We start from the raw sequence: 16,202 nt of genomic DNA, 5'->3' as shown, positions 1-16,202 counted from the left end.
TCTTTACACATAAATGTTGCAACTATTCCCTTGCTTCACTTTTTGTGTGTAGGAGAAGGGTAGGATAGGTTATAGACAAATGTTTAATTGCTCTGGTGGAAAGATCAGTGTTTACAACAAATAACCCCCTCCAACTCCTAAAGCCTGTGGGTGAATTGGTTACCTAGAAACACAAAGACTTGTGACTAACCAGGTTCCTGTATTGACCAGGGTCAGGGCATATGAAACCACAGATCATAACTTGACAAGTTTTCCTAGAACTCTGAGAGGCTTATAGAGGTTAATGTTCCCAGATTATCAGGGGCTAATGGTCCTGAACAAGAAGCCAGGTCTGAAGGGAAAAAAATTGAAAATTGGTTTTTAGTGCCGGCATGGAGCTTTTGCCAGCTGTTAAATGCATTAGTAAGAACGTGTAGGGAATTCCCTGGCAGGCCAGTGGTTAGGACTCCACGCTTTCACTGTCCGGGTCCCGGTTCAATCCCTGGTCAGGGAGCCAAGATCCCGCAAGGCGCAAGGCCAAACAGAAAAAAAGAAGATTGTGTAGAATTGCAGAGGAAAGGGGGAATAGTCCAAATATATTTTTTTCTTCTTCAGATCTTTTTTGGAATATAATTACTTTACAATGTTGTGTTAATTTCTGCTGTACAACAAAGTTAATCAGCTGTATGTATACATATATCCTCATATCCCCTCCCTCTTGAGCCTCCCTCTGGCCCTCCCTATCCCACCCCCTAGGTCGTCACCAGGCATCGAGTTGATCTCCCTGTGCTATGCAGCAGCTTCCACTAGCTATTTTATATTTTGTAGTGTATATATGTTAATGGGTGCAGATAGCTTTGAATCTAACGGATTGTCTCAAAGCTTAGGATGGTCGGGCTGTTCTGCCCTTCTGTGAGGAGACCTCTGCAGAAGAGCAACCTACACTTCCTTTTAAAGACACTTTAATTATCCTCAATCAGAGAATCTCTCCTTGTTGCAAACCTGTTTCCTTCCCCTGGAGTTTAATATGCTACATCAGGTAGGGGAACAGGTGGTTCTAAACATTAGGAACACCCACGGTAATTCTTGAAAAGCCGGGACTCTTTTAGAAACTTCCTGTTCTGTTCCATAGTAGCAAAATAAGTTCTTTCCAATTGACCTCCCGCTCTCGGAGGACCCAGCCTCCTTTACTGGTGAGCCTGAGGGGGGTGGGGGCTGCAGGGAAGAACTGCTGCAGCTCAGGGGGGCCTTAGCTCTTCTCACTCCCACGATGCCTGCCTTCCTGGTCAGACCCAGGGTCTTTCAGGGAACAATTTGCACCCCCTCAGCTTGGGAGACTCTGTACTGAGTGATAGATGGGGTCCAAGGCGTTTATCGTAACCGGAGAACATGCTGGGTCTGGGCTCCTGAACTCTGGGGTGAGGCTTGGTGCAGCATGGCCACCCATGCTGGGACTCTCCGAATGCACTCACTTCAGTTCTGACTTTGGAAATTACAGGCTACAGGAATCTACGGCTGCTTGAAAAATATTTGAGATGTGTGGAGTCAACACGTGGTCTCCCTCAGTGCCCCCTCCCCCTGAAGCTTACTTTCCCCACGAGGTGGCCATGGTGAAGGGCACCTCCTTCGTGTGTGCATTTACACACAACACACCCATGTACGTACAATACCACTGGGTCAATGGTAAAGTTCTGAATTAAAAAATAAAATCTAAACAATTCCACCTTTGTGAAATCACTCTACAAATGAACGAACTTAAAGAAAAAGCAAAACCAAAAGCCTCATTACTTTACTCACATCTTGTATTTTATTTCTTATAATTAACGGCTAATGAAGGAAAAAAAGTGATTGTAGCACGCTACTATTTTAAGACAGCAACCATAACCTAAATGCTAACCTACTCCATAAACCAGGGAGTCTTCTCCCAGGGCTGTAGTGGGTGTTTATTTAAGTTTCCTGAACCCAGTGGCAACTAATCAATCTTATTAATTATCAAACACAGAAAAAAATACACATTATTATTGCTCCTCATAGCTGGAAAATTCCACAAATACATTTTCTCCATGTACATGAGTCCTTCATTCAAACCAGAAGACAGTTAACCAAAATACCTGCAGTTACGATGCTCAGGCTGGAGTCTGGCTGCTTCTGAGGGTTACCTGGTGGGTGCCAAGGGGCACCGCCCACCACATGGGGAGTATGCTCCCTCTGTCCAGAGGGCAATGTTTCCTGGCGCTAAGGAATCACAAGTTTGTTCTTCAAAAATGTTAAATGGAAGCTTTTTCTGCCAAATGAAATACAGGGAACCCCACACATAACACAGGTTTTCAGAGCCTGCACTGGCAACTGCAATGGCTGATAGGCATTCAAGCTGCACACACACCCTGGGGGGGCGAGGCCCTCCCCCGCTAGTGCCCGGGGGAAAGGCTCTCAGCACACAGAGCCTCACAGCCCTGAATCTCTCAGTTCAAAGACTGGGCGTCCTGCCCAGGACACGGAAAGGTCTCGGAGGATCCAAGAGCCACCAACACTGTGCCAGTGCTGCCTGCCCTTTGTTCGGGTAAATGCGAGTCAGAGGTAGCAGAGCTGGTCTTTATGTGCAGAAGTTGGCTCTTTAAATTTAACTTTTCTGGCTTTGCCTTTTGGTTGCAATAAATTTCAACAAGTTACTGGTTCCGTTGTGTTACTGCAGCTCTCAGACCCTGTGGCACCTCATCCTAGATCACAGTAAACAGCGATACATCCTCCCAAATTGTGAGAAAGCACAGAATGTTCCCACACAGCTTCCTGCCCCTAATCTAGCTTCTGAATATTCTGGTTCTTTTCCTTCTTTGTATATTCTTCTAGTCGAAGAAGCCACTTTGCCCAGTACTGGGAGCAGAGCTGTGCGTCCATGAAATGTGGGTGGGCGGGGGACCCGTCTTTGTAGGCCACCACGATCAAGCCGCACTGAACCTAGGAAGGAACACAGGGCAATTCCAGCGTCTGCACAGCAGCACCAGAGCTGAGGTTCATTTCCTTCTTACCCCAGGGCACACTCAGAACAAAACAAGCTGCAGTAACAGCTCCTAACTCAGCTTTTAAGACGGGTTGATGAAAGCCTGGCCCGGGATATGCAAGAAAATAGAGATGATAGTTAAGATGCTAAAGAATGGACTGTGATCATTAAAGAACTATTAACAAAAACAAAAAGCCCAGGAGGAGGGGGAAAGTGCTTTCTGAAGTGGCAGAAGGACAGGAACAGAGTAAGCAGTGGGATACATACAGAATAAAACTCTAAGGAGGTAACGAGCTGTAACCCAGCACTGAGCCAAGCTTTGAGTAGCGGAGGCTCCGCGTCCTGACCTGAAAGCTGTAGTTGGTGTCATGGTTTACGGCACCAACATACGCCACGACTTGCAGCGGGTTGTCAAATGTATTTCGGATGAGAGGCTTTGGCTTCTCCGATGTCTTCCAATCAATCACACACAGCTTGCCCCTAGAGAAAAACCAAAGAGAGGCCTTGAAGGTAATAGTTCAAACTAAATCTCTATTAGGCTAAACCTCTTTTTACAGTTTGCTATGTGTCACCCAATGACTGTTGCTTCTATTTCCCACGTTCCAAGAAGACAGCTCTCCTGAACTTTATTTAGGATTGAAGAGGTGTGATGTTCTCTTTCCTCTGAGTCCCTCATTCAGGTCAGCCATGAGGTATGAAGGAAGACGCTTCCTAAGTGCACCCACTGGGGCTGCAGGTGTGGGCCCAGGTGCAAGTGCTGGGAAACAACTTCCCCAGCGCAAACTTCTAAACTTTCTAGAAGTTTCTTTGGACCTTCATGGTTTAACAGTTGACAAGGGAATTGAAACTACATCTATTATTATCTTAGTTGATTTTGCTTCAAACGTCTATCAGAATGAACCACAACAGACCAATAGCAAAGTCCCCATCGTAAAGGACTAAGCATCATGGTGCCTGTGAAACCAAAGCTGGAGTTCAAATCCATCAACACTTAACAGGCACCAACTATAAGCAGAAATACAAATAAGAACACCTGTCCTAAAAGTTTACACACAGGGTAGGGATATTATTTACTATTAGGGATACTGGGAAAATTGAAAAATTCCTGCCACTTTTTTAGTCAAATAACCAGTATGTTCCTCCCCGCCCCCACCCCAAGCTAGTGGGATTTCTTGCCAAGCGCAAATGTCAAAAGGACTGCCGGGTAGGTGGACTGAGAACTGGTGACTCTCAAAGGGCTCTATATGCTCTGTCTGTCCTGACTTCAGTTTCAAAATCAGCAGTTTAGAGGGAGGTTTGCACAAAGCTACCTTCCTACCACCCTAGCCCTACAGTTACAAAACTAATGCAAGGTATTTTAAAAATCAGTCTAAAGTAGTGCTGTCTAAAGAAATAAATGCAAGCTACACATATCATTTAAAATTTTCTAGTAGCTATGTCCAAAAAAAAAAAAAAAAAAGGAAACAGATGAAATTTTAATATTTTATTTAACCCAACATATCCAAAATATTTATTCATTTCAATATATAATTAATGTTAAAAAGTTATTAATGAGATATTTTACATTCTCTTTTGAATGAAGTCATTGAAATCTAGTCTGTATTACAGCACTCCTCTGTTTGGATTGGCCACAGTCACGTGCTTAATGGCCTTACGTGGCTAATGGCTGCTCTACTGGACAGTGCAGGTAGAAAGGTAACATGTCTTTATAACTGTTTTCTACTGCTGTAGAGCTTGACGATCTATGCAAATGAAGAGAGGGCCCCAGCATCCCCAGGGGGCTACCATTCCCAGTTCTCTCCCTTGAAGAAAATCAAAATACCCCAAAATAAAGGCTTCTGCCGTGTACCACTGTTTCCAGCAATGTACTACAACTTGTAGAATGTGGAAAAAAAATCTTAGTAGCATAAACCCAAATTAAAATTGCAATAAGACAGTCCACAAATAGTTCCTAACAAACAAAAAGGTGCCCAGCCTAATTTATTTTGAAATGCAGACTCAAATGCTGAGACAGTGTTAAAACGCAGGTTCCCTGTGGCCCCGCAATTTCCCTTTTAGGTCTGTACTGTAGAGCAATGGTTTGCTAGCCTGGGTGCAAGTGCCTAGAAAATTTAAGAAGTATTCACACCCAGACCTATTTCACATCAGCCGAATTTATCCAGACCTCACATATCACTCACCAAAACAAACAAACAAATGAACCCGCGCTCCTGCTGAGAGAAACAGACAGAATAGGAGGAAACGCAATCACTGCTGCAGTTGGTAACCCTGAAAAACTAGAAATAACCTGAGTGTTCCCAACAGGGAAACGGATACGGCTCATTCACAACAAAGACCAATTAAAAAGAACAGGATCAACATAAGGACCTCACACGTTTTGAGCAGATAGTATGCATTTTAAGTGCCCTACAGGGAATGTCTCATTTGACTTCTATAACAAACCTGTGAGGCAGGTACTATTATTTGTTCTATTTTACAGGTGAGCAAATTGAGGTACAGAGATGCCAAGTAAGTAGCCTAATGTCAAGAAGAAAAGCCAGAAACCAAACTCAGGCAGCCTGTTTCCAGAGCCCAGTAACTTTTTTTTTCCCCCCAAGCTCTTTATTGGAAAATAATTGCTTTACACTCTTGAACCAGCTTTTGGGGTACACCAAAGTGAATCAGCTGTATTTATACATATATCCCTATATCCCCTCCCTCCCACGACTCCCTCCTGCTCTCCCTGTCCTGGCCATCTAAGGCATCACCCATCATCGAGTTGATCTCCCTTTGTTATACAGCAATTTCCCACTAGCTATCTATCTTACAGTTGGTAGTGTATATATGTCTATGCTACTCTCTCACTTCGTCCCAGCTTCCCCGTCGCCCTGCACCCCCCCAACCCCGTGTCCTCCAGTCCATTCTCTGCATCTGCATCCTTATTTTTGCCCTGTCACTGGGTTCATCAGTACCATTTTTTTTTTTTTTTTTAGATTCCGTATATATGAGTCAGCATACAGAATTTGTTTTTCTCTTTCTGGCTTACTTCACTCTGTATGACAGACTCTAGGTCTATCCACCTCATTACATATAGCTCCATTTCATTCCTTTTTATGGCTGAGTAATATTCCATTGTACATATGTGCCACATCTTCTTTACCCATTCATCTGTTATGGGCATTTAGGTTGCTTCCATGTCCTGGCTATTGTAAATAGTGCTGCAATGAACATTATGGTACATGTTTCTTTTTGGATTATGGTTTTCTCTGGGTATATGCCTAGCAGTGGGATTACTGGGTCACATGGTAGTTCCATTTTTCATTTTTTAAGGAACCTCCCAACTGTTTTCCATAGTGGCTGTACCAGCTTACATTCCCACCAACAGTGCAGGAGAGTTCCCTTTTCTCTACACCCTCTCCAACATTTATTGTTTCTAGATTTTTTGATGATGGCCATTCTGACTGATGTCAGGTGATACCTAATTGTGGCTTTGACTTGCACTTCTCTAATGATTAGTGATGTTGAGCATCTTTTCATGCGTTTGTTGGCCATCTGCATGTCTTCTTTGGAGAAATGTCTATTTAGGTCCTCCGCAGCCCAGTAACTTTTAACTAGAGTTCCAAGGGTTTCACTCATAGATTTTCCCCATCCTGTTTATGGCTCACATGCTTTTTTGTGGAATAGGGGTATTTTCAGGTTATATCTACCTTTGAAATCTGGTGTAAATGGGGAAAGCAGTAACATAGTAGCAATTTAACAACCACAGGAAGCTTCAGTAAGCTCAGAGTTCCTATCCATGTCAAACACTGCCTGGAAGCCAGGAAAAGAGTTGATTTTCAGGGCCAACAGGTCAAGGTGCTATTTTTAGGGAAACAGGAAAGAAAATGCAGGAATCAAATTGGATCGTATGGCTGGGACCTTGCTTGGGGGGAGGGGGATACCTTGAATGGGAGGGGACATGCTGGAAAACAGGCCATCCTAGGGATACTGGAAAGTTACACCTTTTCTCCACCAAATACTTAGACTTCGGAACACAGATTTACAAGGATGATGTGGCTCTTACGAGGTGTGACTTTGTAGAGGCCACACCTTGAAGCAGGAGTTAAAAGGAAAAACTAATGTTGGAAGGGAACCATCTGTCCCACCCAGAATTAATTCACCTCCACACTTGATGTAAAAAATCGAATACTTACTGATACTCAGCCACACAGTCCAGAAGACCTACATACTGTAGGGTCTCATGTTTAACAGCACTTTCCAGAGCCCGCACTCCACTGACATCTCTCAGAACATGCTGGACACTTTGGACGTAGCCAGATTCGAGGAGATTTTCACCTTGCTCTTTTAAGTTCCCCTGGGGTGAAAGTATGCTTTCCAAGGCTTCATGAAACCGTTTCCCTTGTAAAAACATGTCTGAAAAGAAAATCAGGGGAAGAGGAAAACAACAGCAACAGCAACAACAAAAAACCCCCCAAAACAAGGCTAGTACTAAGGAACAAATACTCTATAAAACTCTGAACAATAAAGTCAAAAATTACATGAATTATCTATAAGTGACAACCCCTAAGACACCGTATTTCAGCCTCTTGTGAAAGCTAAGAATGCACTTTGAAAACAAAAGGGACTAGGAGAACTTAGATAATAAAATGGATTAAAATGAAATATTTCTAGTAGAATTAGGCCAAAGATAGAATTGAAGGTCTGGGGGCGATAGGACCAGAACTGTGAATTTAAGTATTCACTTAACTTACGTAACCAGTAAGTTAACTAGCTGTGACAGTTATTAGACACTTAGGGAACTGTGCTTGTTTACAGTTCTTTTTTCAACCAAATCTTAATTATGAACATAGGTGGAGGCATCCTTTTACTAACAGACTTAGTGACTGGCAAGGCATGAAAATCAAGGCACACATGAATTAATGTTGAGGGATTTGAGGGAGAGGGAGGCAAAATATGTGACATTCTTCTCCTGCACTTTCTTTGAGGGCGAGAACAGCCTAAGACAGTGGCTCTGTCTGGAATTTTTCTTCATCATACACTTTTAAGAAAAGAGGACACAAACATATTCAACAAATGCAAGAAACACTACATATTCACTTGACTCTTGATAAGGGAAGGAAAGAAAGAAAGAGAGGGTATTGCTGTGCTAAGCAGTGGCCTTGGCACTTTCAAATTGTTAACTTTCAAACACAGCTACCTGGCAAGATAAGGATCATCACCTCCATTTTAATGAAGGAGGCCTAGGCAGTGCTGTTAATTTGCGCCAAAGCAAAATGCTGGACCAGGGCCTGGCACCAGAATCTATGTTCATTCTGGTCCCTCACACAGCAGCGCAAGAGAGGAAAATTCAAGGACCATCAGTTAAATACACACAGAAACAGAGTAGGAAGTATACATGCTTGGAGACAGACTCACAGAAAATGAGGCAAGCCATCTCATCTAATGAGGTAATGTCAAACCGTATTACCTTTGTCAAGTAGTTTTTACAAAGATTTTGAAAGGTCAGCTCTACGGTTGGCAAAAAATGGAATTGCTTCTGGGTAATTACTTGGAAAGTGAAGTGAAATTCAACTGAGGACCTAAGTTATTCTACGCCAAATTTACTTGGCTTAATTGGACTTATTAGCATGTAAAAGGCCTACAAAATTTAAGACTTATGGAATTAAAACCTAGGGAAAAAAAAAAAAAAGTAGTATTCATCTACAGACTAGCTTTAATGAAGCAAAACACAAACATGTTAAAAACAGGAAGGAAAGAGAATTCCTTTATCAACAGCCAAGCAAATGGATAACTCATTCCCGGCTGCAGGCTTAACCCCAGCAAGGCTGCTTCACATGTAAGGGGCAGCAAACATGGGATCTGGGTTACAGGATCCCTTAAGATTGTAAAGCTAAGAACATTAAACATGATTCAACTTGCGAAAATAAATCTTAAAAGATTCAAGAGTTATTGCAGATAGCATCAAGTCAGAGTATTCACTCATTAAAGAAATAAAAGTGAAAAGTTTTCAAGTCACAGTAAATAAAATGCATTAAAAAAATCATGAGTTCTATATTCTGACTGGCAGCATGGATATTTTAGAATTAAAAAAAATCAGTGTAGCAAAATAACTGAAAAAATAAACCCCAGCCTTTTCCACTAGGATCAACACAGCTGTAAATCAAAGTCAGACTTTTTTATGCTCAACAATCTTTGAAAGGTAAATTGGTGCTTGGGAAATTGATCCTGCGGAGTTTTTTTGTTTGTTTGGTTTTTGTTTTGTGGCATGTGTGATCTTAGTTCCCCGACCAGGGAACCCATGCCCCCTGCAGTGGAAGAGTGGAGTCTTAACCACTGGACCACCAGGGAGGTCCCTTTATGCTTGTTTTTTTTCTTCCTTTTTTTTTTTTTTTTTGGCCATGACACTAATCTGTATGTGACTGCCCCATTATGAAAAAAAAAAAAAATTAATTCAGCCTGTTGAAGGCTGATCCTAAGTTGACGGAGAAACATATCAGAGTAGTAACCTAGATCAACAAACGATCACTGGAGTCAACCCAAGTTTTCTCTCTGCCTGGGACAGTGGGGCTTACTCACATTCCAAAAAAATTCCTCTCCTTCATTGAATGGGCCAGCAAAGCACTTACTTTGTGCCAAGAGCTACAGACCTAGGTTCTCAATGTCCCAGCAGGTTTCTTAGATTCCCACAAGCTGCCACATGACAGTTCTGGTTTAAAGAGAATCAAAAAAAACTTTCCATAGGAAACAATGTCAATTTTAAGTTCTAGTGCTACAAATAAAAAACTTAAGATGCCATTAAAATAATTATTTTTATAATGTTGATCCTTTAACAAGCAGAGAATGCTTAGGTGGTTGTTACTAATTAACTAAGGCAGTGGGCCCCTGCATATAGTCCTTGCCCAGGCAGCTGAGGAATTTGTGTGGCTAGAGCCTTCCATTTTTGCCATGTCCAAGTGCCACCTAAATACTTAACATTTTTTCCTTAAAGCATATGTGACCACAGGTTTAACATGTTACGCATACACAGAGTTTTTTTCTAAGATGCCTCAAAATAAGTGCATTGCTCTTAAATTAAAAATTAAAGTGCTTGTGTACCACTAGAGGCCCATGTACTGCTCTCTGGAAGCACGGGCTAAGGAGCGCTCAGGGTAAAACTTAGCTTCCACACCTATAATCCTGATGGGGACCAGCTAATTCACCTGTACCAATGGTCTTTCCTTTCATCTTGCTTTTGAAAGGAATCTGTTTTAAGAAAGCTCCATTCCTCACTTGTCTAAGAAGTTAGTGACTTAGGAGTTGAAGGCTAAAGTTTATCAATTCTCAGTTCCTAATTAAGAATACCTGATTATCTCAATTTACTAAGATCTAAATACAGATCATACGTTCTGGTTCAGTGCCAGTCTTTAAATGTACAAGTCAGTCTCTGCTAAGTACAGCAAGGGGGTATTTACTAGATCCTGAACAGAATGCCTGGCAAACAACTAGAATTCCATCATGAGGTGACTGACTCTCCCATAATCAAAGAAAACGGAATTCTAATACTTAAGTTTGTAGCTTACAAAATAAATGAATTTTATATATCTTTAATCAAAGTACTTGATTTCTGTGCTTCAATTTTACCTGTGAAATGGGGATAATAGTATCTGTGCTTCATAGGGTTGTCATGAGGATTAGGTGAGTTAATATATAAAAAATGCTGTTAATGCTAATTATCATTTGAAAGTAGCTCCTCATTAGTTGAGGTTAGAAAAAGAACAACTCATTCTTTTGACACTGGTGCTCTATATTCGGGAAAACATAATAACCATACAGAATCAGGACTGAGAAAATTACTTGAAGTATATTCTGCAAAGCCATCCTCTCCCAGTTTCAGAATCATCCGCTGTTTCCACCTCTCCAAAAAGGAAATCTGTTCTGAGGTCATGGTCTGCTGAAGGACTCGGGTCACACTTGGTATCATATTCCTTCGCAAAGGGATTTTCAAAGGAATTGTAGGATCACTTGCTGCATTCGGTTTTGTGCTTTTCTCTGGATTGAAGAGAGGAAACCGGGTTTGTGGAACGCCTGCTTCTTCTTCTTGCTTCGGGAGCTTACATTTACTCACAGGTCCATAGAGTAAAGCATCTTCCTTGAACAAAGATTGTGGAGTCTGAGCATGGCTTCTGGATGACAAGACAGACTTTACTAAATCAGAGTACTTTTCTTGGTCCACTTCTTCATAAGGGTTCACTTTTTTCTTCCGACCAAACAAATAAGAGGAAGTGGAGAAGACCACACGGGGGGCTGGTTCTACAGAAAACCCCTTTGAACTTGCAAGCTGCCTGCAGATGGTCTGAAATACCTTCATCTTCAGATTTTTTTCACTTCCTTCTAGTCTACTTGTAGAGGGCCTTTTTAATTTTTGCTTTCCTATCAAAGAGAAAAGTGGTGTTAGATACCAAATGCCTTAAATATTTGAACCATCAAAGCAAAAGCTGCAACAGTATGATACTGAACATTAAAATTGTATTCAGTAAGCTTTATCCACATGTTTAACAGAGGAAAAAGAAACCTGACTCCATACTGAATCTATTCCTTCAGCTCTAACCTTTGTGCTCTGCTGCTGGGGCTTAGTCATGTGGGCTCTGTACCTTTTATAAAAGTACTGTTATGTCGCCTGTAGCCTGAAATATACAGGAGAGCCCACTGTAAAGCCTCTGACCTTTAAAGGTATTAACACTTTTCCAATCCTATAGAGGTTAAAAAGTTGCAGGACAAAAAATAATCATCTTGTTAGAGGTTTATAGGAACACTGTGACCAAACCTACGTGGACAGCTGCAAGAAAAAAAGGATTCCTGCACCAAGAAATGGGCAACAACCAGCCACACCCCCTCCCCTTTCAGTATAAGAGAAGCCTGAATTCTAACACAGGGAAGAGGATTCTTTGGGACACCAGTCCGCCATCTTCTCTGGCCACAGGCTCTCCGAATAAAGTCACTTATTCCTTGCTCCAGCAGCTCATCTGTCAACTTTTTCCTGCAATGGAACTTGGAATCGGTACTATTCGGACAAAACTACTCCTGAAGGACCTGCACCTGTTAAAGATGAAAGAGTACACAGCCTGGGACAAGGCGTCCCCAACATTCACTACGGAGCCACGTGCCGCCCACGAAGGGAGGCCTGTGTGAGACAAAGAAACAGGATGCTGGAGGGGCCGCACAGAGTTAAAACAGTGTACCCAACTCATCCGTAAACACCAAATTCTCTAAGTATCCTGCGTAGAAAGGCCTCATCTAATCCTTCACACCCTCCAAGGTGGGCACCGCTGCGACTCGCTAAAGACGCGGCCCTCGGGCTCCTGGAGGGTCCCGGATCGACCTCAGCCGGCCAGAGGCCGTCAGCAGGACCCAGCGCCCGATCCCCGCGTCGGCGGAGGCGGAGCCCCGGCGGGGACAGGGTGGCGGCGGCCCCGCGGACGGGCGTCAGGGTTCGGGCAGCGCCGTCAGGGTTCGGGCAGCGCCGGCAGGGTTCGGGCAGCGCCGGCAGAGGGTACCTCGGAAGCCGGCGCGCTCCGCTAACTCCTGGGCGCTAAAGACCCCGCGGGCCGGTACTTTCGTCGGTCCCGCGCTTTGCTCCCCACTTAGGCCCCGCCCCAGGAACGTCGCTCCCAGCATGCACTGCGGCGCTCACGCCCCGCCCCTAGCCCCTCGTCCACCTCAGTCGACACTCCAGCGATCCGTGGGGAGCGCCTCCTCGCGCGCCGAAGCGCGGGCGCCTCCAAATCGCGCTCTCTCTCTCTCACGAGATCTCGTTTACGTCAGAGCTCGTCGCCATCTTGGACTCTGGCTGAGGAATAAATTCTCCTCACACGACAGCGCGGTCTTTCCTGAGAGGCGCCTCGGTGGGAGAGTGTTGCGGGCTCTGCGTCCCCGAGGCGGCCCGGCGGTCGGCGGCTTCCGCGTGGCCCGGAGCGAGGGTAGGCCCCGCGTAGCTTGTTTGCCCCGCTCCAAGATGGACGGCAGCGGGGACGGGGGAGGCCGCCCTGGGGGAGCACGTGGGGCGCCGCTCGCCTTTCCCGGGGCTGCTGGGACGGTGGCGGAGTCGCGAGGCCTCCCACCGCCGTCGGGCTGGGAGGCTGGCGGAGGCGGGGCCGCGGTCGCCGCTGAGAGGAACCCCGGCGGCCGGCCCAGCCTCTTCTCTCCTCGCACAGCCAGGCGGCCCCGCTCGAGGCCCGCGTCGCCATGGCCGCGGTTCCCGAGTTGCTGCAGCAGCAGGAGGAGGACCGCAGCAAGGTGAGGGCCCGCGGGGCCGGAGACCCGGGAGCGCGTTCGGCGTGGAAAGTTGCTAGAACTTCCCGGGGGAGACCGCGCGGCGCCGGCGAGACCCACTTTGCAGCAAAAGACGGAGCTCCGACGGGGCCCCGGCCCCTCCAGAATACTGGGAAGTGGAGCTGGGTCGAGAACGGGAGCGTGTGCCTTGCAAACTTTCATAAGCGCTGCGGGAGGGAGTGCTGTCTTTTTTTAGGAGGTGCTTGAGCAGTTGAGCTTAGTTTTTTCTTTCGTAAGAGTTGCGTATTGATGTACCTTACTCCTTGGATCTTGAGGTCCGAGAGGTACCGAATGCAGTCAGCTCACGTCACCCTTGCCAGTTAAAGACTGAGGCAAGCCTCCGCTTTATTGGTCCTAGACACAGAAGTTAGTTTGAGATACACAGGGGTTGGTACGAGCCGCAACGTTTTGTGCAGGATCGTCTACAGAAAAGGTTTATCTAATAGAAAACGAAGAAAAGTGTAAATTAGAAATTCGAGGCGCTCTCAAATTTAAACCATAGCTCTTTGGAGAGACCTTTTCACCTAGTAGGTGCCAGCGATCACTCACGTCTGCTGGGTTGTTCCAGCAAGGGGATCGTTGCTGTGTTAGTGACTGAAATGAAACGTGAGGATGGCGTCTTGGTTGGGTTATTTTTACTTCTTTCAAAGTTGAGTGAAGTAAATTATTTTTTCCCCCCTTCCTAAAGCCGGAAGTGGGAACTTGAGAACAGATTATCTTCTAGAACATTCCGGAGGTAGTTTTCTCTCTAGAAGTTTAGGTGGCTGATAGAAAATTTGGTAGGTCGTTCCCCCAACCTCCCACCTTCCATCTCCTTTGTTGATCAAGAATTTATTTTAGGCAGCTCTTTATAACTGCAACCGATCTTGCTATTTGTTAGTATAGTACAACCGTGGTTGGTTTTTAAAATAACTTACCCACCATCCTCGAGCAAAACAGGATTCTGAAGGCTATTTCCTACCTCCTGGACTACAGGAAAGATTATGTAGAATTATTTTTCCTGACTTTCCTTTAATTGCAGAAGTAAGGAAATGATAAACAATAAAATATTACTCTAACGCATAGCTTCATTTTTTTTCCCCTGATCTCTGATCTAGTCCCGTGATGTGGATCAGTTCTAGGTGGATTTTACTGTTCACCTTAAAGGCAGTTTGAGACACGAGTAAAATAACAGGAGGGCAAATCTTCGGCAAACTCGTTGCTGTATTAGAGTTTTGTTAGTTAACTGAAATATTTTACGTTGTTGCTGGAAATGTAAGTTTAAAGTTTCTGATTTCTGCTTTGGAATTTCCATGAGGATGGGGGTTCTTGAGGTTTAGCCCCACTAATAAGGCAGGGGACAGAATGGAGGATTTTGAATGCTCCTACAGCACTTGGCTAGTTCAGCAAAACAGGAGTATTGGGCCATATCCGGTAGCCCAACACTTCCATTTAGTTGTATTCTCCTGAGCTGAGGATGTTGATTTGTCTCCTTTCCCAGGAAGCAGTTGTATGATTAATTTGGGTTTTAACTAGTCCTCTACTGATGGGAAAGATTGTGCTGTCGTCTTTAAATTTAGACAAGTAAGGTTTTGCTAAGTCTAGTTTAGCCCCTGAGACGTTAACTGAAACTTTAACACCATTTGGCCCCACCTTCATGATAAAGAAATTAGTGCAGTACTCCCCCCCCCCACCCCCATCAATATTTTAAGGTGTCTGGCGTTTTTAATGGTTGGGGGGGCGATTGGAGATTATGCGGAACCTTGTTCCCTTAAAATATTTATCCAGGCCTCCAGTCATTTGCACCTTCTAGGTTCTCCAGGCCTCCTGTTGGCCAAAAAGTCCTTTAAACAGCAGGCATCCTGTTTAGATTCCTACTCAGACTCTTTGTGTCCATTGTGATGATTTTTGGTCCTGTTAGTCTTGCCAGCCTGTGGCAAATGGTCCTGATTGTCTCCTGGGATTTTTTATGATTCTTGACTTTTTAGTGACTGAAGCAAAGGCATGCACAGGAGAAACTTTGTAAGGGCCCTCCCCAGCCTAGTGCTGTTACTTTCACTAGTTACATGGGCTTCGAGTGGATGCTGTTTCCTTCTCAGAGGCAGTCATTTATGTTTTACATTTATGCTGCTGCTCTGGTTTGCAGATAGTTAATTGGTGTGGAAGTTGTCTCTAGGGAAGCCATTCTCCACCAGCTTAGATGAAGTGTACTACGATTTATGTTAGTATACGAACAGTCCTGAATTTTCATCAATACTGCAGCAAGTCCAAAGTAACTGATTCTTGTGGACTGAAGTTTTCTGCTGTGTTTATGGCTTGACTTCAGATTCGGGAAGTATGACTTACCAAAATCGCCCAAGCCTTGGTTGAGGATCAGTAACTCCGACACAGTGTCTTAAATCCCCATTTGTGAATACTGCTGTAACAGGTCCAGCTATGCCTACTTTCTTTTTTTTTTTTTCCCCCCTGGCTGTAGGAAGAAATGGCGGAGGGAGACAGAGAATTTTCTGGATCCTGAGATCCAAATTCTCATTTGGTATGAGACCTAGTTAGTGGCTAATATCTATCTAATGTAGAGCTTCAGTTTAAAGCAGGGTTTCTTAATCTGAGCACTACTGATTGACATTTTGGGCTTGATAATTTTTTGTTGTGGGGAATTGTCCTTCCTGCGCTTTGTAGCAGAATTCCTTGCCTTTTATTGGGTGACATTAACCCCTTTCCTTCATTAGTGACAATCAAAAGGCCTTGGTTGAGAATCACCTATTTAAACTTTATAAAATGGTGTGATATGAGTGGGTCAGGTTGTGTTAGAGGCTAATTTTTAGTGTGCCAGTTGGTTTCAAGTTTTTTTCAGATGTTTGATAAATTCTAAGGAAACAGCCTGTCGTGTAAAACATGAGCATCGTTGACTGTCTTTGGTAGAATTAGTTTTTCCTCCAGTGTTGAGGAGCGTTATGAA

General features: G+C 44.2%; 2 protein-coding genes across 12 annotated transcripts in view; one reads left to right on the top strand and one right to left on the bottom strand.

Moving 5' to 3' along the window:
• Positions 1–1,777: 1,777 nt before the first annotated feature.
• On the bottom strand, positions 1,778–12,787 carry MGME1 (mitochondrial genome maintenance exonuclease 1). 5 transcript variants are annotated; one of them, XM_057701447.1, is made up of 5 exons: positions 12,652–12,787; positions 10,790–11,365; positions 7,150–7,369; positions 3,325–3,457; positions 1,778–2,934 (listed from the first exon to the last, which is right to left on the bottom strand). In XM_057701447.1, exons 2-5 carry the CDS (start codon positions 11,301–11,303, stop codon positions 2,773–2,775), a joined length of 1,029 nt encoding a protein of 342 aa, XP_057557430.1. In that variant the 5' UTR covers positions 11,304–11,365; positions 12,652–12,787; the 3' UTR covers positions 1,778–2,772. The 5 variants fall into 5 exon arrangements, with proteins under 5 accessions (XP_057557430.1, XP_057557426.1, XP_057557427.1 ...); XM_057701443.1 differs by lacking the exon at positions 12,652–12,787 and adding an exon at positions 12,490–12,635; XM_057701444.1 differs by lacking the exon at positions 12,652–12,787 and adding an exon at positions 12,175–12,467.
• SNX5 (sorting nexin 5) overlaps positions 12,778–16,202 on the top strand; it is a 23,600-nt gene continuing 20,175 nt past the window's right edge. For 2 of the 7 annotated variants that reach the window (XR_009048362.1, XM_057701435.1), the window contains exons 1-2: positions 12,778–12,912; positions 13,147–13,228. Coding sequence is in view for 1 of the 7 variants with exons in the window: in XM_057701435.1 (XP_057557418.1) it covers positions 13,178–13,228 (51 nt within the window). In the remaining 6 variants the exon portion in view is untranslated. Of the gene's footprint in view, positions 12,913–13,091; positions 13,229–16,202 lie in introns of those variants that run through there. The other 5 variants (XM_057701441.1, XM_057701442.1, XM_057701437.1 and 2 more) reach the window with 5 other exon arrangements.

This window comes from Hippopotamus amphibius, chromosome 12 (genome assembly GCF_030028045.1).
Source record: "Hippopotamus amphibius kiboko isolate mHipAmp2 chromosome 12, mHipAmp2.hap2, whole genome shotgun sequence".
Classification (NCBI taxonomy): domain Eukaryota; kingdom Metazoa; phylum Chordata; class Mammalia; order Artiodactyla; family Hippopotamidae; genus Hippopotamus; species Hippopotamus amphibius.
The sequence above is the reverse complement of the archived record's forward strand: the minus strand, read 5'-3'. Positions and strand labels throughout refer to the sequence as shown.